Below are 22,969 nucleotides of genomic sequence, written 5' to 3'. Positions count from 1 at the left end.
GGTTGTCCCATGTGGGGCTCACATTCTTAATCTCCATTTTACAGATGAGGGAACTGAGGCACGGAGAATTGAAGTGACTTGCCCAAAGTCACACAGCTGACAATTGGCGGAGCCGGGATTTGAACCCATGACCTCTGACTCCAAAGCCCGGGCTCTTTCCACTGAGCAACCATAAACAGTGACAATCCCTGTCCACAGCGAGCTCACAGTCTATTGAGAAGCAGCATGGTGTAGTGGATAGAGCCTGAGAGTTAGAGGTCTGATCCCGATTCCACCACTTGTCTGCTGTGTGACCCTGGGCAAGTCGCTTTACCTCTCTGGGCTTCAGTTCCCTCCCCTGTGAAACAGGGATTGAGACTGTAAGCCCCTCGTGGGCCAGGGACTGGATCCAACCCGATTTAATCAGATCCACTCCTGCGTTTAGTACAGTGCCTGGCAAGTAGTAAGTGCTTAACAAATGCCCTAATTATAATTATTATAATTGTTTTTAATAATAATAATAATGGCATTTGTTAAGCGCTTACTATGTGCAAAGCACTGTTCTAAGCACTGGGGGGATACAATGAGATCAACTTGTCCCACGTGGGGCTCACAGTCTTAATCCTCATTTTACAGATGATGTAACTGAGGCTCAGAGAAGTTAAGTGACTTGCCCAAGGTCACACAGCAGACATGTGGCGGAGCGGGATTCGAACCCATGACCTCTGACTCCAAAGCTCGTGCTCTTTCCACTGAGCCACGCTGCTTCTCTAATTTTAATGAGCGCTTGGGAAAGAACAATTCATTCATTCATTCAATCGTATTTATTGAGGGCTTACTGTGGGCAGAGCACTGTACTAAGCGCTTGGGAAAGTACAGTGCAACAATGTGGCTCAGCGGAAAGAGCACGGGCTTGGGAGCCAGAGGTCGTGGGTTCTAATCCTGCCTCTGCCACTTGTCTGCTGTGTGACCCTGGGCAAGTCACTGAACTTCTCTGTGCCTCAGTGACCTCATCTGTAAAATGGGGGTTAAGATGTGAGCCCCACGTGGGACAACCTGATGACCCTGTATCTCCCCCAGCGCTCAGAACAGTGCTTTGCACATAGTAAGCGCTTAATAAATGCCATTATTATTATTATTGTATCTCCCCCAGTGCTTAGAACAGTGCTTGGCACGTAGTAAGCGCTTAACAAACATTACCATTGTTATTATCAATAATAACAATAATAATAATAATAATAATGGTGTGCTTAGTGGAAAAAGCCCGGGCTTGGGAATCAGAGGTTGTGGGTTCTAATCCCGCCTCCGCCACTTGTCAGCTGGGTGACTTTGGGCAAGCCACTGAACTTCTCTGGGCCTCAGTGACCTCATCTGTCAAATGGGGATGAAGACTGTGAGCCCCACGTGGGACCATCTGATTGCTCAGTGGAAAAAGCATGGGCTCTGGAATCAGAGGTCATGGGTTCCAATCCTGGCTCCGCCACTTGCCAGCTTTGTGACTTTGGGCAAGTCCCTTGACTTCTCTGGGCCTCAGTTCCCTCATCTGTAAAATGGGGATTAAGACTGTGAGCCCCCTGTGGGACAACCTGATCACGTTGTATCCCCCCCCAGCGCTTAGAACAGTGCTTTGCACATAGTAAGTGCTTAACAAATGCTATCATTAGTATTATTTTTATTATTATTGTAACCTACCCAGTGCTTAGAACAGTGCTTGGCACATAGTAAGTGCTTAACAAATACCATTATTATTATAATTATTATTCTCTGGGCCTCAGTGACCTCATCTGTCAAATGGGGATGAAGACTGTGAGCCCCACGTGGGACCATCTGATTATCTTGTATCTCCCCCAGGGCTTAGCACATAGTAAGCACTTAACAAATACCAACATTATTATTATTATTAAGCGTTTACTATGTGCCAAGCCCTGTTCTAAGTGCTTGAGAAGCAGCGTGGCTCAGTGGAAAGAGCCCGGGCTTTGGAGTCAGAGGTCATGGGTTCAAATCCCGGCTTTGCCAACTGTCAGCTGTGTGGCTTTGGGCAAGTCACTTAACTTCTCTGGGCCTCAGTTACCTCATCTGTAAAAAATGGGGATGAAGACTGTGAGCCCCCCGTGGGACAACATGATCACCTTGTAACCTCCCCAGCGCTTAGAACAGTGCTTTGCACATAGTAAGCGCTTAACAAATACCATTATTGTTATTATTCTCTTGGCCTCAGTGACCTCATCTGTCAAATGGGGATGAAGACTGTGAGCCCCACGTGGGACCATCTGATTATCTTGTATCTCTCCCAGCGCTTAGCACATAGTAAGTGCTTAATCCCGGCTCTGCCACATGTCTGCTGTGTGACCTTGGGCAAGTCACTTAACTTCTCTGAGCCTCAGTTCTCTCAACTGAAAAATGGGAATTAAGGCTGTGAGCCCTACGTGGGACAACCTGATCACCTTGTATCCCCCCAGCGCTTAGAACAGTGCTTTGCACATAGTAAGCGCTTAACAAATGCCATCATCATTATTATCATTAACAAATACCAACATTATTATTATTAAGCACTTACTATGTGCCAAGCCCTGTTCTAAGCGCTGGAGCAGAGAGTGACAATCCCTGCCCACAACGATATTATTATTCATTCATTCATTCAATCGTATTTATTGAGCGCTTACTGTGTGCAGAGCACTGTACTAAGCGCTTGGGAAGTCCAAGTTGACAACATCTAGAGACGGTCCCTACCCAACAGCGGGCTCACAGTCTAGAAGGGGGAGACAGAGAACAAAACAAAACATATTAACAAAATAAAATAAATAGAAGAAATATGTACAAGTAAAATAAATAAATAATAAATAAATAAATAGAGTAATAAATATATACAAACTTATATTATATATATAAAATATATATCTTAAGTGCTTACTATGTGCCAAGCCCTGTTCTAAGCGCTGGAGCAGAGAGTGACAATTCCTGCCCACAACGAGCGCATATTCTATCTGTGGCCAACTTGTACTTCCCAAGCGCTTAATACAGTGCTCTGCACACAGTAAGTGCTCAATAAATATGTATTTATTTTACTTGTACATATTTATTCTACCTATTTTATTTTGTTAATATGTTTTGTTTTGTTGGCTGTCTCCCCCTTTTAGCCTGTGAGCCCGCTGTCGTGTAGGGACCGTCTCTATATGTTGCTAACTTGTACTTCCCAAGCGCTTAGTCCGGTGCTCTGCACACAGTAAGCGCTCAATAAATATTTATTTATTTCACTTATACATATTTCATCTATTTTATTTTGTTAATATGTTCTGTTTTGTTGGCTGTCTCCCCCTTCTAGCCTGTGAGCCCGCTGTTGGGTAGGGACCGTCTCTAGATGTTGCCAACTTGGACTTCCCAAGCGCTTAGTCCGGTGCTCTGCACACAGTAAGCGCTCAATAAATATGTATTTATTTTACTTGTACATATTTATTCTATCTATTTTATTTTGTCAATATGTTTTGTTTTGTTGGCTGTCTCCCCCTTCTAGCCTGTGAGCCCGCTGTCGGGTAGGGACCGTCTCTAGATGTTGCCAACTTGGGCTTCCCAAGCTCTTAGTCCGGTGCTCTGCACACAGTAAGCGCTCAATAAATACGATTCTTCCTCCCTTCAAGGCCCTACGGAGAGCTCCCCTCCTCCAGGAGGCCTTCCCAGACTGAGCCCCTTCCTTCCTCTCCCCCTCGTCCCCCTCTCCATCCCCCCGCCTTACCTCCTTCCCTTCCCCACAGCACCTGTAGATATGTATATATGTTTGTACATATTTATTACTCTATTTATTTTACTTGTACATATCTATTCTATTTATTTTATTTTGTTAGTATGTTTGGTTTGGTTCTCCGTCTCCCCCTTCTAGACTGTGAGCCCGGTGTTGGGAAGGGACCGTCTCTGTATGTTGCCCACTTGGGCTTCCCAAGCGCTTAGTCCGGTGCTCTGCACACAGTAAGCGCTCAATAAATACGATTGAATGAATGAATTCAATCATTCATTCCCCATTTATTACTCTATTTATTTATTTTACTTGTACATATCTATTCCCCATTCCCCATTTATTACTCTATTTATTTCTTTATTTCTTTTACTTGCCCCTATCTATTCTATTTTATTGTGTTAGTATGTCTGGTTTGGTTCTCTGTCTCCCCCTTCTAGACTGTGAGTCCACTGTAGGGAAGGGCCTGTCTCTAGATGTTGCCAATTTGGACTTCCCAAGCGCTTAGTCCGGTGCTCTGCACACAGTAAGCGCTCAATGAATACGACTGAATGAATGAATTCAATCATTCACTCCCCATTTATTACTCTATTTATTTATTTTACTTGTACACGTCTATTCCCCATTCCCCATTTATTACTCTATTTATTTCTTTATTTCATTTACTTGCCCATATCTATTCTATTTTATTGTGTTAGTATGTCTGGTTTGGTTCTCTGTCTCCCTCTTCTAGACTGTGAGCCCGCTGTTGGGAAGGGACCGTCTCTAGATGTTGCCAACTTGGACTTCCCAAGCGCTTAGTCCAGTGCTCTGCACACACATACGATTGAATGAATGAATAGTCTGGGAGGGAGGGGGGGGTCTCACGTCCGCGCGCCCCCCCCCCACATCGCGCACGCGCAGCCCGCGCGCGCCCCCCTCCGGTCACGCGCGCCCGGTGTCCCGCAGGGTTTTTTCCGCCGCAGCCAGCAGGGGGCGGCCTCCTACTCGTGCGCCCGGCAGCGCTCGTGCCCCATCGACCGTGCCAGCCGCAACCGATGCCAGCATTGCCGCCTGCAGAAATGCCTCGCCCTGGGCATGTCCCGCCACGGTGAGGGCCCACGGGGGGACCAAAAGCAACCCCACCCCCCCCCTTGGAATCACACAGTTTGCCCCAGAGATTGTGCCCAACCCGATTGGCTGGTATCCATAGCAACAATCATCCTCATGATGGTCTTTGTTAGGCCCTTACTATGTGCCAGGCACCCGACTAAGCTCTGGGGTGGATCCAAGCAAACCCCGATTGGCTTGTATTCATAACGGTAATCATCATCATTATAATAGTTAATAGGAATGGCATTTATTAAGCGCTTACTATGTGCCAGGCACTGGACTAAGCGCTGGGGTGGATCTTTATTAAGTGCTTACTATGTGCCAGGCACCAGACTAAGCGCTGGGGTGGATCCAAGCAAATCCCGATTGGCTTGTATTCATAACGGTGATCATCATAATGATAATAATAGTAATGGCATTTATTAAGTGCTTACTATGTGCCAGGCACTGGACTAAGCGCTGGGGTGGATCCTAATTAAGTGCTTACTATGTGCCAGGCACTGGACTAAGAGCTGGGGTGGATCCAAACAAATCCCGATCGGCTTGTATTCATAACAGTGATCATCATCATGATACTAGCAATAATAGCTTTTATTAAGAGCTTACTGTGTGCCAGGCACTGGACTAAGCGCTGGGGTGGATCCTAATTAAGTGCTTACTATGTGCCAGGCACTGGACTAAGCACTGGAGTGGATCCAAGCAAATCCCGATCGGCTTGTAGTCATAACAGTGATCACATCATCATGATACTAGCAATAATAGCTTTTATTAAGCGCTTACTGTGTGCCAGGCACTGGACTAAGCGCTGGGGTGGATCCTAATTAAGTGCTTACTATGTGCCAGGCACTGGACTAAGCGCTGGGGTGGATCTTTATTAAGTGCTTACTATGTGCCAGGCACTGGACTAAGCTCTGGGGTGGATCCAAGCAAATCCCGATCTGCTTGTATTCATAACAATAATCATCATCATGATACTAGCAATAGTGGCTTTTATTAAGCGCTTACTGTGTGCCAGGCACTGGACTAAGCGCTGGGGTGGATTTTATTAAGTGCTTACTATGTGCCAGGCACTAGACTAAGCGCTGGGGTGGATCCAAGCAAATCCCGATTGGCTTGTATTCATAACGGTGATCATCATAATGATAATAATAGTAATGGCATTTATTAAGCGCTTACTATATGCCAGGCACTGGACTAAGCGCTGGGGTGGATCCTAATTAAGTGCTTACTATGTGCCAGGCACTGGACTAAGCGCTGGGGTGGATCCAAACAAATCCCTATCGGCTTGTATTCATAACAGTGATCATCATCACAATACTAGCAATAATAGCTTTTATTAAGAGCTTACTGTGTGCCAGGCACTGGACTAAGCGCTGGGGTGGATCCAAGCAAATCCCGATCGGCCTGTATTCATAACAGTGATCATCATCATGATACTAGCAATAATAGCTTTTATTAAGCGCTTACTGTGTGCCAGGCACTGGACTAAGCGCTGGGGTGGATCTTTATTAAGTGCTTACTGTGTGCCAGGCACTGGACTAAGCGCTGGGGTGGATCTTTATTAAGTGCTTACTATGTGCCAGTCACTGGACTAAGCACTGGGGTGGATCCAAGCAAATCCCGATCGGCCTGTATTCATAACAGTAATCATCATAATGATAATAGTAATAATGGCATTTGTTAAGCGCTTACTATGTGCCAGGCACTGGACTAAGCGCTGGGGTGGATCTTTGTTAGGTGCTTACTATGTGCCAGGCACTGGACTAAGCTCTGGGGTGGATCCAAGCAAATCCCGATCGGCTTGTAGTCATAACAGTGATCATCATCATGATACTAGCAATAATAGCTTTTATTAAGCGCTTACTGTGTGCCAGGCACTGGACTAAGCGCTGGGGTGGATCTTTATTAAGCGCTTACTGTGTGCCAGGCACTGGACTAAGCGCTGGGGTGGATCTTTATTAAGTGCTTACTATGTGCCAGTCACTGGACTAAGCACTGGGGTGGATCCAAGCAAATCCCGATCGGCCTGTATTCATAACAGTGATCATCATCATGATACTAGCAATAATAGCTTTTATTAAGCGCTTACTATGTGCCAGGCACTGGACTAAGCGCTGGGGTGGATCTTTATTAAGCGCTTACTATGTGCCAGGCACTGGACTAAGCTCTGGGGTGGATCCAAGCAAATCCCGATCGGCTTGTAGTCATAACAGTGATCATCATCATGATACTAGCAATAATAGCTTTTATTAAGTGCTTACTGTGTGCCAGGCACTAGACTAAGCGCTGGGGTGGATCTTTATTAAGCGCTTACTATGTGCCAGGCACTGGACTAAGCGCTGGGGTGGATCTTTATTAAATGCTTACTATGTGCCAGGCACTGGACTCAGCGCTGGGGTGGATCCAAACAAATCCCGATCGGCTTGTATTCATAACAGTAATCATCATCATTACAATAGTAATAATGGCTTTTATTAAGCGCTTACTGTGTGCCAGGCACTGGACTAAGCTCTGGGGTGGATCTTTATTAAGCGCTTACTATGTGCCAGGCACTGGACTAAGTGCTGGGATGGATCCAAGCAAATCCCGATTGGCTTGTATTCATAACATAATGATAATAATAATAATGCCATTTATTAAGCGCTTACTATATGCCAGGGACTGGACTAAGCGCTGGGGTGGATCCAAGCAAATCTTGATTGGCTTGTATTCATAACAGTAATCATCATAATGATAATAGTAATAATGGCATTTGTTAAGCGCTTACTGTGTGCCAGGCACTGGACTAAGCGCTGGGGTGGATCTTTATTAGGTGCTTACTATGTGCCAGGCACTGAACTAAGCGCTGGGGTGGATCCAAGCAAATCCCGATTGGCATGTATTCATAACAGTGATCATCATCATGATAACAATAATAATGGCATTTATTAAGCGCTTACTTTGTGCCTGGCACTGGACTAAGGGCTGGGGTGGATCCAAGCAAATCCCGTTTGGCTTGTATTCATAACAATAATCATCATCATGATAATAGTAATAATGGCATTTATTAAGCGCTTACTATGTGCCAGGCACCGGACTAAGCGCTGGGGTGGATCTTTATTAAGTGCTTACTATGTGCCAGGCACTGGACTAAGCACTGGGGTGGATCCAAGCAAATCCCGATTGGCTTGTTTTCATAACACAATGATAATAATAATAATGGTATTTATTAAGCGCTTACTATATGCCAGGCACTACACTGAGCGCTGGGGTGGATCCAAGCAAATCTTGGTTGGCTTGTATTCATAACAGTAATCATCATAATGATAATAGTAATAATGGCATTTATTAAGCGCTTACCATGTGCCAGGCACTGAACTAAGCGCTGGGGTGGATCCAAGCAAATCCCGATCGGCTTGTATTCATAACAATAATTATCATCATGATAATAATAATAATGGCATTTTATTAAGCACTTACTATGTGCCAGGCACTGTACTAAGTGCTGGGGGTGGATCCAAGCAAATCCCGATTGGCTTGTATTCATAACAATAATCATCATAATGATAGTGGCATTTATTAAGCCCTTACTATGTGCAAAGCACTGTTCTAAGCGCTGGGGAGGTTACAAGATGATGGGGTTGTCCCACGGGGGGCTCAAATTTTTAATCCCCATTTGACAGATGAGGTAACTGAGGCCCAGAGAAGTTAAGTGACTTGCCCAAAGTCACACAGCTGACAATTGACAGAGCTGGGATTTGAACCCATGACCTCTGACTCCAAAGCCCGGGCTCTTTCCACTGAGCCACGCTGCTTCTCTGTGGTTGATGGTGGTTTTTGTTAAGCGCTTACTATTATTATTACTATTATCATGAGGATGATCACTGTTAAGAATACAAGCCAATCAAGATTTGCTTGGATCCACCCCAGCGCTTAGTCCAGTGCCTGGCATATAGTAAGTGCTTAATTAGGATCCACCCCAGCGCTTAGTCCAGTGCCTGGCACATAGTAAGCACCTATGGTTTAGTGGTTAGAGCACGGGCCTGGGTATCAGAAGGTCATGGGTTCTAATCCCTGTCTGCCACTTGTCTGCTGTGTGACCGAAGGCAAGTCACTCCACTTCTCTGTGCCTCAGTTCCCTCATCTGTACTTGAGCGCTTAGTACGGTGCTCTGCGCACAGTAAGCGCTCAATAAATACGATTGATTGACTGATTGATCTGTAAAATAGGGGTTAAGACTGTGAGCCCTATATGGGACAGGGACTGTGTCCAACCCGATTACCTCGTATCTACCCCAGGGCTTAGGACACATAGCGATTCACAAATACCATAATCATTATTATTACCTCAGCACTTCGAACAGTGGTTGCTATATAGTAAGCGCTTGATAAGTAGTAGTAGTGTTATTATTTCTCTACACATGACTCCTCTCCCGCTCCACACCTCGTAGCTGTGAAATTCGGCCGCATGTCCAAGAAGCAGCGAGAGAGTCTACACGCCGAGGTGCAGAAGCAGCTTCAGCAGCGGGAGCAAAGGCCGGAGGAGGAGGGGACCCCCCCGGCAGCCGCAGCTCCTGAGCCCCCTCCTCCCCTAGGCCCGGACCACCCGGAGACCCCCGTGTGCCCTCCGGACCCCTGCCCCTACCGCGGCCCCCCGGCCAAGCAGGGTCTCAATGGGGCCTGCACTGGACTTCCACAGGCCCCCGATACCCCCTGGATGGAAATAGGTGAGGTGGGAGACAAGGAGGGGAATTGTTGGGGTGGGGGGGAGGTCAGTGTTGGAGGGGTGGGGGGAGAGGCGGTCCAGCCGGGATGAGATCTTAGAATCAATCAATCAATCAATCAATCGTATTTATTGAGCGCTTACCGTGTGCAGAGCACTGGACTAAGCGCTTGGGAAGTACAACATAGAGACAGTCCCTACCCAACAGCGGGCTCACGGTCTAGAAGGGGGAGACAGAGGACAAAACCAAACATGCGAACAAAAGAAAATTAATAGAATAGATACGTACAAGTAAGATAAATAGAGTGATAAATCTGTACAAACATATATACAGGTGCTGTGGGGAAGGGAAGGAGGTAAGATGCGGAGGGTGGAGAGGGGGACGAGGGGGAGAGGAAGGAAGGGGCTCAGGAAGGGACTTAGTGCCCAGCATCATCATCATCATCATCATCATCATCATCAATCGTATTTATTGAGCTCTTACTGCGTGCACAGCACTGTACTAAGAGCTTGGGAAGTACAAGTTGGCGACATAGAGAGACAGTCCCTACCCAACAGTGGGCTCGCAGTCTAAGAGGGGGAGACAGAGAACAAAACCAAACATACTAACAAAATAAAATAAATATAATCGATATGTACAAGTAAAATAAATAAATAGAGTAATAAATATGTACAAACATATATACATATATACAGGTGCTGTGGGGAAGGGAAGGAGGTAAGATGGGGGGGATGGAGAGGGGGATGAGGGGAAGAGGAAAGAAGGGGCTCAGGAAGGGACTTAGAATAGTGCCCAGCACTTAGAACAGTACTTGGCACATAGTAAGTGCTTAGTAAATACTATTATTATTATTATTATTATTATTATTATCAGCTGTGAGCACCCTTCTCCCTCTTCCCCATAGAGCGGCTGGTTCGGGATGTTTGCCAATCCTTCCGTCAAACGTGCCAGTTCCGTTTGGACCACCTCCAGCGCCTGCGCCCCCTCCTCTTCTCTCGGGAGGAGGTGGCCGGTTACCAGCGGAAGGTGAAGATGATGGTGGGGGGCAAGGGGGGGTCTCCTTCTCCCCCTCCCCCAGCCCAATCTGTGCCTCTGACCTCCTGACTCAGTAGCCCTCGGGCCACACACCCCACAAATCCCCCCACGTCTCTCCTGTGCCCGAAACCCTAAGCTCAGAGCTCTCAGGCCCAGAGAAGTGAAGTGACTCGCCTAAGGTCACACAACAGACAAGTGTGTTGGGGAAGCAGCGTGGCTCAGTGGAAAGAGCAGGGGCTTTGGAGTCAGAGGTCATGGGTTCGAATCCCGACTCCACCCCATGGCTGCTGTGTGATCTTGGGCAAGTCACTTCACTTCTCTGGGCCTCAGTTACCTCATCTGTAAAATGGGGATTAAGACTGTGAGCCCCACACGGGACAACCTGATCACTCTGTATCCTCCCCAGCGCTTAGAGCAGTGCTTTGCACATAGTAAGTGTTTAACAAATACCAATTATTATTATTATTATTGTTAAGTGGCGGAGCAGGGATTAGAACCCCTCTTCTTCAATCGTATTTATTGAGCACTTACTAGGTGCAGGGCACTGTACTAAGCGCTTGGGAAGTACAAGTCGGCCACATCTAGAGACGGTCCCTACCCAACAGCGGGCTCCCAGTCTAGAAGGGGGAGGCAGACCACAAAACAAAACCTATTAACAAAATAAAATAAATAGAATAGATATGTTGGGTAGGGACCGTCTCTGTATGTTGCCAACTTGTACTTCCCAAGCGCTTAGTACAGTGCTCTGCACACAGTAAGCGCTCAATAAATATGATTGAAGGAATGAATGTGCAAGTAAAATAGAGGAATAAATATGTACAAACATATATACATATATACAGGTGATGTGGGGAGGGGAAGGAGGTAAGGCGGGGGGGGATGGGGAGGGCGAGGAGGGGGAGAGGAAGGAGGGGGCTCAGTCTGGGAAGGCCTCCTGGAGGAGGGGAGCTCTCAGTAGACCTTCTGACTCCGAGGCCCGTGCTTTATTCATTCATTCATTCATTCATATTTTTTGAGCGCCTACTGTGTGCAGAGCACTGTACTAAGCGCTTGGGAAGTCCAAGTTGGCAACATATGGAGACGATCCCTACCCGACAGCGGGCTCACAGTCTAGAAGGGGGGGACAGACAACAAAACCAAACTTATTAACAAACTAAAATAAATAGAATAAATATGCACAAATAAAATAAATAAATAAATTGAGTAACAAATACGTTCAAACATATACCATCATCATCATCAATCGTATTTATTGAGCGCTTACTATGTGCAGAGCACTGTACTAAGCGCTTGGGAAGTACAAATTGGCAACATATAGAGACAGTCCCTACCCAACAGTGGGCTCACAGTCTAAAAGGACTGTGTATGTATATATATATACATACAGGTGCTGTGGCGAGGGGAAGGAGGTGAGGCGGGGGGCATGGGGGGCTCATTCAATCATATTTATTGAGCGCTTACTATGTGCAGAGCACTGTACTAAGCGCTTGGGAAGTACAAATTGGGAACATATAGAGACAGTCCCTACCCAACAGTGGGCTCACAGTCTGAAAGGACTGTGTATGTATATATATATATATATATATATATACATACAGGTGCTGTGGGGAGGGGAAGGAGGTGAGGCAGGGGGGATGGGGGGCTCATTCAATCATATTTATTGAGCGCCTACTGTGCGCAGAGCACCGCACCAAGCGCTGGGGAAGTCCAAGTCGGCAACATATAGAGACGATCCCTACCCAACACTAAGGCATGCTGCGGATACCAGTACCTAGATTGTGAGGCCTGTATGGAACGGGGAATGTGTCCCACCCCAGATCCTCCCCTATTAAGTGGTCCCCAGCATCCTGATCCCTGTTTTAGGACACCCCCCGCGACCCCTTATTCCAGCACCCACCCTCAGGCCTGGCTTTCCACGTGGGGTCAAGGGGATCTGACCCCGGACCCCCTCTGCCCGGGCCGCCCCCCTGTCCCCCGCAGACGGTGTGGGAGATGTGGCGGTGCTGCGCCTGGCGCCTGACGGAGGCCATCCAGTCCGTGGTGGAGTTTGCCAAGGGGCTCCCCGGCTTCATGGATCTGTGCCAGCACGACCAGATCGTCCTGCTCAAAGCCGGTACGCGGGGACGAGCGGGACGGGTGGGACCCTGTGCTTGTGTTGGGGGACGGGGTGGAGGGCGGGGGTCTGGATAAGTCGCATGTGCTGGGGGGGAGAGGGTCTTGATAGGGCTTACGGGGGGGTCTGATTAGAGTGTATTTGTGTGGGCAGAGTCTGGATAGGACATGTGTGTTGGGGCGGCGAGAGAGTGGGTGATATGGATAGGTTGTGTATGTGTGTCTGCAGGGGTCTGGGTAGAGCATGTGTGTTAGAGGAGTGGTCTGCATGGCGGGGTGTGAGGGAGATCTAGATAGGGCATGGGGGCGTCTTGATAGGGTATGTTTGTGTGAGGAGGATAATCATCATCATCATCATCATCATCAATCGTATTTATTGAGCGCTTACTGTGTGCAGAGCACTGTACTAAGCGCTTGGGAAGTACAAATTGGCAACATGTAGAGACAGTCCCTACCCAGCAGTGGGCTCACAGTCTAAAAGGGGGAGACAAAACCAAACATACTAACAAAATAAAATAGAATAGATATGTACAAGTAAAATAAATAAATAAATAGAGTAATAAATATGTACAAGCATATATACATAATAATAATAATAATGATGATGGTATTTGTTAAGTGCTTACTATGTGCAAAGTACTGTTCTAAGCACTGGGGAGGTTCCAAGGTGATCAGGTTGCCCCATGGGGGGCTCACAGTCTTAACCCCCATTTTACAGATGAGGTAACTGGGGCACAGAGAATTTAAGTGACTTGCCCGAAGTCACACAGCTGGCAATTGGTGGTGCCGGGATTTGAACCCGTGACCTCTGACTCCAGAGCCCGTGCTCTTTCCACTGAGCCACATTGCTTCTGGTGGGTAGACCCACGGTAATCAGGTTGTCCCAGGTGGGGCGCCCAGCCTTCATCCCCATTTCCCAGATGAGGTCACTGAGGCCCCGAGAATCAATCAATCAATCAATCAGTCAATCGTATTTATTGAGCGCTTACTGTGTGCAGAGCACGGTACTAAGCGCTTGGGAAGTCCAAGTTGGCAACATATAGAGACGGTCCCTACCCAGCAGTGGGCTCACAGTCTAAAAGGGGGAGGCGAAGTGACTTGCCCAAGGCCACCCAGCTGACGAGTGGCGAAGGCAGGATTAGAACCCCCGACCTCTGGCTCCCAAGCTGCTTCGATTATGTGTGTGTGAAGGGGGTCTGGAGTGCGTGTGTGTGTGTGTGTGTGTGTGTGTGTGCGTGTGCATGTGTGTGTGTGTGTGTATGTGTGAAGGGGTCTGGAGAAGGCACGAGTTTGTGAGTGTCGGGGGGCGAGGGCCTGGATAGGACAGAGAAGGGGGGTCAAGTAGAAGGGAGCGTGCAGAAGTGTACAGAAGCAGCGTGGCTCAGTGGAAAAAGCCCAGGCTTTGGAGTTAGAGGTCATGGGTTCGAATCTCAGCTCCCCAAAATGTCTGCTGTGTGACCTTGGGTGAGTCACTTCACTTCTCGGAGCCTCAGTGACCTCATCAAGACTGTGAGCCCCCCCGCGGGACAACCTGATCACCTTGGAACCTCCCCAGCGCTTAGAACAGTGCTTTGCCCATAGTAAGCGCTTAATTCATTCATTCTTTCGATCGTATTTATTGAGCGCTTACTGTGTGCAGAGCACTGGACGAAGCGCTTGAGAAGGCCAAGTTGGCAACATATAGAGATGGTCCCTAACCAACAACGGGCTCACAGTCTAGAAGGGGCATGACATTAATAAATGCCATCATTATTATTATTATTATTCCATGGCTCAGTGGAAAGAGCCCGGGCTTTGGAGTCAGAGGTCATGGGTTCAAATCCCGGCTCCCCCCACTTGTCAGCTGTGTGACTTTGGGCAAGTCACTTAATTTCTCTGTGCCTTAGTTACCTCATTTGTAAAATGGGGATTAAGACTGTGAGCCCCCCGTGGGACAACCTGATCACCTTGTAACCTCCCCCAGCGCTTAGAACAGTGCTTTGCACATAGTAAGAGCTTAATAAATGCTAGCTCTCAATGCTAGCTCTCTTCCTCCCTTCAAGGCCCTACTGAGAGCTCATCTCCTCCAGGAGGCCTTCCCAGACTGAGCCCCTTCCTTCCTCTCCCCCTCGTCCCCCTCTCCATCCCCTGCATCTTCCCTCCTTCCCCTCCCCACAGCACCTGTATATATGTATAGATGTTTGTACATATTTATTACTCTATTTATTTATTTTGCTTGTACCTATCTATTCTCTTTATTTTATTTTGTTAGTATGTTTGTTTTTGTTCTCTGTCTCCCCCTTCTAGACTGTGAGCCCACTGTTGGGTAGGGACTGTCTCTATATGTTGCCAGCTTGTACTTCCCAAGCGCTTAGTACAGTGCTCTGCACACAGTAAGCGCTCAATAAATACGATTGATGATGATGATTATATTATTATTATTATTATTAAGGGGGGGAACTGGGGGATAGGAAAAGGGGCAGGGTCTGGGGTCTCCATGCCACCCCCCCAATCAATCAATCAATCAATCAATCGTATTTATTGAGCGCTTACTGTGTGCAGAGCGCTGTACTAAGCGCTTGGGAAGCACAAGTTGGCAACATATAGAGACGGTCATCATCGATCGTATTTATTGAGCGCTTACTGTGTGCAGAGCGCTGCACTAAGCGCTTGGGAAGTACAAGTTGGCAACATATAGAGACGGTCATCATCAATCGTATTTATTGAGCGCTTACTGTGTGCAGAGCACTGCACTAAGCGCTTGGGAAGTCCAAGTTGGCAACATATAGAGACGGTCCCTACCCAACAGCAGGCTCACAGTCTACCCCCTCCCCGCCAGGCGCCATGGAGGTGGTGTTGGTGAAGATGAGCCGCGCCTTCAACGCCGACAACCGCACGGTCTTCTTCGAGGGCAAATACGGGGGCTCCGACATCTTCCGCGCCCTGGGTGAGGCGAGGGGCGCGCAAACAGTGCCCTCCCTACATTCATTCATTCAGTCGCATTTATTGAGCGCTTACCATGTGCAGAGCACTGTACTAAGCGCTTGGGAAGTCCAAGTCGGCGGCATCGAGAGACGGTCCCTACCCAACAGCGGGCTCACGGGCTAGAAGGGGGAGACAGGCGACAAAACAAAACACGTGGACAGGTGTCAAGGCGTCGGAACAAATAGAATTAAAGCCGAATGCCCATCATTAACAGAATAGCAGAGAAGTGGCGTGGCTCAGTGGAAAGAGCCCGGGCTTTGGAGTCAGAGGTCATGGGTTCAAATCCCAGCTCCGCCACATGTCTGCTGTGTGACCTTGGGCAAGTTACTTAACTTCTCTGAGCCTCAGTTCCCTCAACTGTAAAATGGGGATTAAGACTGTGAGCCCCATGTGGGACAACTTGATCACCTTGTATCCACCCCCAGCGCTTAGAACAGTGCTCTGCACATAGTAAGCGCTTAACAAATGCCATCATCATCATTATTATTATTATTATTATTATTATTCTCTGGGCCTCAGTTCCCTCATCTGTAAAATGGGGATTAAGTCTGTGAGCCCCCCGTGGGACAACTTGATCACCTTGTATCCACCCCCAGCGCTTAGAACAGTGCTCTGCACATAGTAAGCGCTTAACAAATGCCATCATTATTATTATTATTATTATTATTCTCTGGGCCACAGTTCCCTCATCTGTAAAATGGGGATTAAGTCTGTGAGCCCCCTGTGGGACAACTTGATCACCTTGTATCCACCCCCAGCGCTTAGAACAGTGCTCTGCACGTAGTAAGCGCTTAACAAATGCCATCATCATCATTATTATTATTATTATTATTCTCTGGTCCTCAGTTCCCTCATCTGTAAAATGGGGATTAAGTCTGTGACCCCCATGTGGGACAACTTGATCACCTTGTATCCACCCCCAGCGCTTAGAACAGTGCTCTGCACATAGTAAGCGCTTAACAAATGCCATCATTATTATTATTATTATTATTATTCTCTGGGCCTCAGTTCCCTCATCTGTAAAATGGGGATTAAGTCTGTGAGCCCCCCGTGGGACAACTTGATCACCTTGTATCCACCCCCAGCGCTTAGAACAGTGCTCTGCACCTAGTAAGCGCTTAACAAATGCCATCATCATCATTATTATTATTACTCTCTGGGCCTCAGTTCCCTCATCTGTAAAATGGGGATTAAGTCTGTGAGCCCCCCCGTGGGACAACCCGATCACCTCGTAACCTCCTCAGCGCTTAGAACCGTGCTTTGCTCATAGTATGCGCTTAATAAATGCTATCATTATTATTAATAGTACAAGGAAAATAAACAGAGTAATAAATCTGTACAAACCTATATACAGGGGCTGTGGGGCGGGGAGGAGGAGAGGGAAAAGGGGGCTCTGTCTGGGCCGCACTGCCAGACTCATCTCCCGCCGGGCCGGCCGGTGACCCCATGTCGGGCCGGAGAGGGGGGTGGGGGAGTGGGGGAGACCCCACCCCTGTCCCTTCTGTCCCCCTGACCCCCCACCACCCCCCCAGGCTGTGCTGAACTGGTCGGTGCCATCTTCGACTTCTGCCAGTCTCTGTGCGCCCTGCGCTTCTCCGAGGACGAGATCTCGCTCTACGCCGCCCTGGTCCTCATTAACGCCAGTGAGCTTTGGGGCCCGCACACGGGCGAGGGTGGTGGACTGGCTGGTGGGGGGCCGTCCCCCTCTCCCCTGCCCCCTTTTAATAACAATAATGGCATTTTTATTAAGCGCTTACTATGTGCGAAGCACTGTTCTAAGCGCCCGGGGGGTTACCAGGTGATCAGGTTGTCCCATGGGGGGCTCCCACTCTTCATCCCCATTTTACAGACGAAGTAACTGAAGCATAGAGAAGTGAAGTGGCTTGACCAAAGTCAATCGATCAATCGTATTTATTGAGCACTTACTATGTGCAGAGCACTGTACTAAGCGCTTGGAATAAAGTCACACAGCTGACAATGGGCGGAGCCGGGATTTGAACCCATGACCTCTGACTCCAAAGCCCGGGCTCTTTCCACTGAGCCGCGCTGCTCCTCCACCTTTTTACGGTGTTTGTTATTAATCAATCAATCAATCAATCAATTGTATTTATTGAGCGCTTACTATGTGCAGAGCACTGTACTAAGCGCTTGGGAAGTACAAATTGGCAACTCATAGAGACAGTCCCTACCCAACAGTGGGCTCACAGTCTAAAAGGGGGAGACAGAGAACAGAACCAAACATACCAACAAAATAAAATAAATAGGATAGAAATGTACAAGTAAAATAAATAAATAAATAAATAGAGTAATAAATATGTACAACCATATATACATATATACAGGTGCTGTGGGGACACTTGAGCACTTACTATGTGCAGAGCACTGTACTAAGCGCTTGGAATAAAGTCACACAGCTGACAATGGGCGGAGCCGGGATTTGAACCCTTGACCTCTGACTCCAAAGCCCGGGCTCTTTGCACTGAGCCGCGCTGCTTCTCCACCTTTTTATGGTGTTTGTTATTAATCAATTAATCAATCAATCAATTGTATTTATGGAGCGCTTACTATGTGCAGAGCACTGTACTAAGCGCTTGGGAAGTACAAATTGGCAACACATAGAGACAGTCCCTACCCAACAGTGGGCTCCCAGTCTAAAAGGGGGAGACAGAGAACAGAACCAAACATACCAACAAAATAAAATGAATAGGATAGAAATGTACAAGTAAAATAAATAAATAAATAAATAAATAAATAAATAAATAAATAAATAAATAAATAGAGTAATAAATATGTACAACCATATATACATATATACAGGTGCTGTGGGGACACTTGAGCACTTACTATGTGCAGAGCACTGGACTAAGCGCTTGGAATAAAGTCACACAGCTGACAATGGGCGGAGCCGGGATTTGAACTCATGACCTCTGACTCCAAAGCCCGGGCTCTTTCCACTGAGCCGCGCTGCTCCTCCACCTTTTTATGGTGTTTGTTATTAATCAATCAATCAATCAGTTGTATTAATGGAGCGCTTACTATGTGCAGAGCACTGTACTAAGCGCTTGGGAAGTACAAATTGGCAACACATAGAGACAGTCCCTACCCAACAGTGGGCTCCCAGTCTAAAAGGGGGAGACAGAGAACAGAACCAAACATACCAACAAAATAAAATAAATAGAATAGATATGGACAAGTAAAATAAATAAATAAATAAATAAATAAATAAATAAATAAATAAATAAATAAATAAGTAAATAGAGTAATAAATATGTATAAGGGGCCAGGTGCCAGGTGCACTGTATTCATTCAATCGTATTTATTGAGCGCTTACTGTGTGCAGAGCACTGGACTAAGCGCTTGGGAAGTACAAGTTGGCAACATCTAGAGACGGTCCCTACCCAACAGTGGGCTCACAGTCTAGAAGGACTGTGGGCTCACTGTACTAAGCGCTAAGGGCAATATAACCTCATCGGGTTGTACAGAGTCCCATTTGGGGGCTCACGGGCTGAAGGAGCGGCCTAGTGGGAAGAGCACGGACTGGAGAGGCAGAGGTCGTGGGTTCTAATCCCGGCTCCGCCACTTTCATTCATTCAATCGCATTTATGGAGCGCTTACTGCGTGCAGAGCACTGGACTAAGCGCTCGGGAAGTACAAGTCGGCAACATCTAGAGACGGTCCCTACCCAACAACGGGCTCACAGTCTGCTGTGTGACCTTGGGCAAGTCACTTCATAGCGTGGCTTAGTGGAAAGAGCAGGGGCTGGGGGAAGCAGAGGTCATGGGTTCTAATCCCGGCTCCGCCGCTTGTCTGCTGTGTGACTTTGGGTAAGTCACTTCACTTCTCTGGGCCTCAGTCACCTCATCTGGAAAATAGGGGTGAAGACTGTGAGCCCCCCGTGGGACAACCTGATTACCTTGTATCTATCCCAGCGCTTAGAACAGTGCTTGGCACAGAGTAAGCACTTAACAAATGCCATTATTATTATTTTCTGGGGCTCAGTTACCTCATCTGGAAAATGGGGGTTGTGACTGTGAGCCCCACATGGGTCGTCTTGATTACCTTGTATCTACCCCAGCACTTAGAACAGTGCTTGGAACAGAGTAAGTGCTTAACAGATACCATCATTGTTATCAATCAGTTGATCAATCAATCAATCAATTGTATTTATTGAGCGCTTACTGTGTGCAGAGCACTGTACTAAGTGCTTGGGAAGTACAAGTTGGCAACATATAGAGACAGTCCCTACCCAACAGTGGGCTCACAGTCTAAAAGAGTGGGCTCACAGTCTAAAAGATTATTATTATACATAATATTATATATATTATATTACATTACATTACATTACATTATATATTATATTATATTATATTATATTATATTATATTATATTATGTTTTATGTTGTATTGTATTATGTTATATTTATTATATTGTATTATATTATAGTATTGTATTATGAAATTGTATTGTATTATATTATGATATATTATAATATAGTATCGTATTATATTATGTTTTACATTAGGTTGTATTGTAATATTATATTATAATATTGTATTGTATTGTTATATTATATTATATTTCATATCATATCATATCATATCATATTATATTATATTATATTATATGATATTATATTATATATTGTAATGTATTATATTATATTGCATTATATTATATTATATTATATTACATTATATATTATATTATGTTATATTGTATTATATTATATTATATTATGTTATATTATGTTATATTATATTATTATATTATATCATATTATATTATATTCTATTGTATTGTGTTATTATAATATAGTATATATAATAATATTATTATTATTCTAAATGGCAGAGGCCAGATTAGAACCCAGGTCCCCGTGACTTCCCCTTCTTCCCTCCCTCTTCCCTCAGCCCGGCCTTGCCTGCGGGACCGAGAGAAGGTGCATCAGCTCCAGCGCCTTTTGGAAGCCGGTCTCCACCTCCTCCTGGGCGGATCGCACCGCGTGGACGTCCTGGCCCAGGTGCGGGGCCCGGGCCCAAGTCGGCGAGGGGCAGGGGGCAGGGGGCGGGGAGGGGAGGGGGACCCACTGACCCGGCTCTCCTCCCACAGCTCCCACCCAAGACGAAGCTCCGGGCCTTGTGCAGCCAACACGTGGAGCAGCTCCGGGCCTTCCAGCGCCTGTACCCGGCCTTGGCCCCAGACACCTTCCCCCCGCTCTACCGCGAACTCTTCGGCGGCGAAGCCGAGACCCCCGGGGGAACCGGCCCGTGACCCACCCCTCCAGACCCCCCAACCCCTGCGCCCTCCAATTCCCCCCAGGTGTCGTCCAGTTTTTCCCCAACTGACTGTGAGCCCACTGCCGGGTAGGGACCGTCTCTATATGTTGCCGACTTGGACTTCCCAAGCGCTTAGTCCGGCGCTCTGCACGCAGTAAGCGCTCGATAAACACGATTGATTGATTGATTGATTGACCTCCTGTTGTCCACTAGCGGACTTGACCTGACTGACTCCATTTTGTGTATGCTGACTCCATTCTGTGTATACGATTGATGATGATGATGATGATGACAGGAACCCTCCATTTTGTGCAGGCTGAGAGAACAACTCATCATCATCAATCGTATCATCATCAATCATCATCAATCATCATCAAACTCCTTTTTGTATTGTCTGCAACAGATGCCTTCAGGGCCATTAACAAGTAACGCCTATCCATGTAAGGTCGTAGGGCAGATGACGTCCTGCACAAGACAGTGACGACAGAAGATAACGAGAATTTACGCACCTATTTATGCAAGGCCATAAGGCAGACGTCTAGAGACGGTCCCTACCCGACAGCGGGCTCAGCTTGGACTTCCCGAGCGCTTAGTACGGCGCTCTGCACGCAGTAAGCGCTCGATAAATGCGATTGATGATGATAGAAGGGGGAGGCAGCCAACAAAACATAGTAGCAAAATAAAATGAATAGAAGAAATATGTACAAATGAAATCAATCAATAAATAGCGTAATAGATACATATATACTGTATGTATACATCATCAATCGTATTTATTGAGCACTTACTATGTGCAGAGCACTGTACTAAGTGCTTGGGAAGTACAAATTGGGAAGTACAAAGTATGTATACAAATATGTATACATATATAGGTGCTGTGGGGAGGGGAAGGAGGTAAGGCGGGGAGGATGGAGAAGGGAAGGAAGGGGAGAGGAAGGAGGGGGCTCAATCTGGGAAGGCCTCCTGGAGGAGGGGAGCCCTCAGTAGGGCCTTGAAGGGAGGAAGAGGGCTAGCTTGGCGGATGGGCGGAGGGAGTGCGTCTGTTATATCATCATCATCATCATCAATCGTATTTATTGAGCGCTTACTATGTGCAGAGCACTGTACTAAGCGCTTGGGAAGTACAAATTGGCAACATATTCGTTACGTTGAGCTCTCCCAGTAATGGTAATAATAACTGCGGCATTTTGGAACCGCTTACTACGTGCCGGGCACTGTGCTAAGCTCTGGGTTGGCGTCGAGACTCTGAGCCCGTTGCTGGGTAGGGATTGTCTCTATCTGTTGCCGAATTGTACTTTCCAAGTGCTCTGCACACAGTAAGCGCTCAGTAAATACAACTGATTGATTGATTGATTGATTGATTGAATTGTACTTTCCAAGCGCTTAGTGCAGTGCCAAGTGCTCAATGGATATGATTGAATGAACGTATGAATCCAAGCAAATAATAATAATAATTATGGTATTTGTTAAGGGCTTGATAATAATAATGATGGTATCTGTTAAACGCTTACTACGCGCCAAGCACCGTTTTAAACACCGGGGTGGATACAAGGTAATCAGGTTGTCCCCCGTGGGGCTCACAGTCTGAATCCCCATTTTACAGGTGGGGTCACTGAGGCCCAGAGAAGTTAAGTAACTTGCCCAAATCACACAGCGGACAAGTGGCAGAGCTGAGATTAGAACCCACGACCTCTGACTCCCAAGCCCGTGCCCTCTCCACTAAGCCACAGTGCTTCTGAAGCAGCATTAAAGCAGCAGGGATTAAAACTGTGAGCCCCCCGTGCGACAACCTGATCACCTTGTAACCTCTCCAGTGCTTAGAACAGTGCTTTGCACATAGTAAGCGCTTAATAAATGCTATCATAGAGAAGCAGCAGGGCTCAGTGGAAAGAGCACGGATTTTGGAGTCAGAGGTCTTGGGTTCAAATCCCGGCTCCGTCAAATGTCAGCTGTGTGACTTTGGGCAAGTCACTTCACTTCTCTGGGCCTCAGTTACCTCATCGGTCAAATAGGGATCAAGACTGTGAGCCCCACATGGGACAACCTGATCACCTTGTAACCTCCCCAGTGCTTAGAGCAG

General features: G+C 46.9%; 1 protein-coding gene across 1 annotated transcript in view; it reads left to right on the top strand.

The window, feature by feature from the left end:
- The window catches only part of RORC (RAR related orphan receptor C), a 48,924-nt gene extending 28,040 nt beyond the window's left edge, over nucleotides 1-20,884 (top strand). Inside the window, exons 5-12 of the mRNA XM_038768471.1 lie at nucleotides 4,655-4,796; nucleotides 9,228-9,503; nucleotides 10,405-10,526; nucleotides 12,516-12,648; nucleotides 15,466-15,573; nucleotides 17,144-17,254; nucleotides 20,524-20,633; nucleotides 20,723-20,884. Of these exons, the coding sequence (XP_038624399.1) occupies nucleotides 4,655-4,796; nucleotides 9,228-9,503; nucleotides 10,405-10,526; nucleotides 12,516-12,648; nucleotides 15,466-15,573; nucleotides 17,144-17,254; nucleotides 20,524-20,633; nucleotides 20,723-20,884 (1,164 nt within the window). The remainder of the gene's footprint in view (nucleotides 1-4,654; nucleotides 4,797-9,227; nucleotides 9,504-10,404; nucleotides 10,527-12,515; nucleotides 12,649-15,465; nucleotides 15,574-17,143; nucleotides 17,255-20,523; nucleotides 20,634-20,722) is intronic.
- The last annotated feature ends 2,085 nt before the right edge of the window (nucleotides 20,885-22,969 follow it).

This window comes from Tachyglossus aculeatus, chromosome Y4 (assembly GCF_015852505.1).
Source record: "Tachyglossus aculeatus isolate mTacAcu1 chromosome Y4, mTacAcu1.pri, whole genome shotgun sequence".
Taxonomy (NCBI): Eukaryota; Metazoa; Chordata; class Mammalia; order Monotremata; family Tachyglossidae; genus Tachyglossus; species Tachyglossus aculeatus.
The sequence above is the reverse complement of the archived record's forward strand: the minus strand, read 5'-3'. Positions and strand labels throughout refer to the sequence as shown.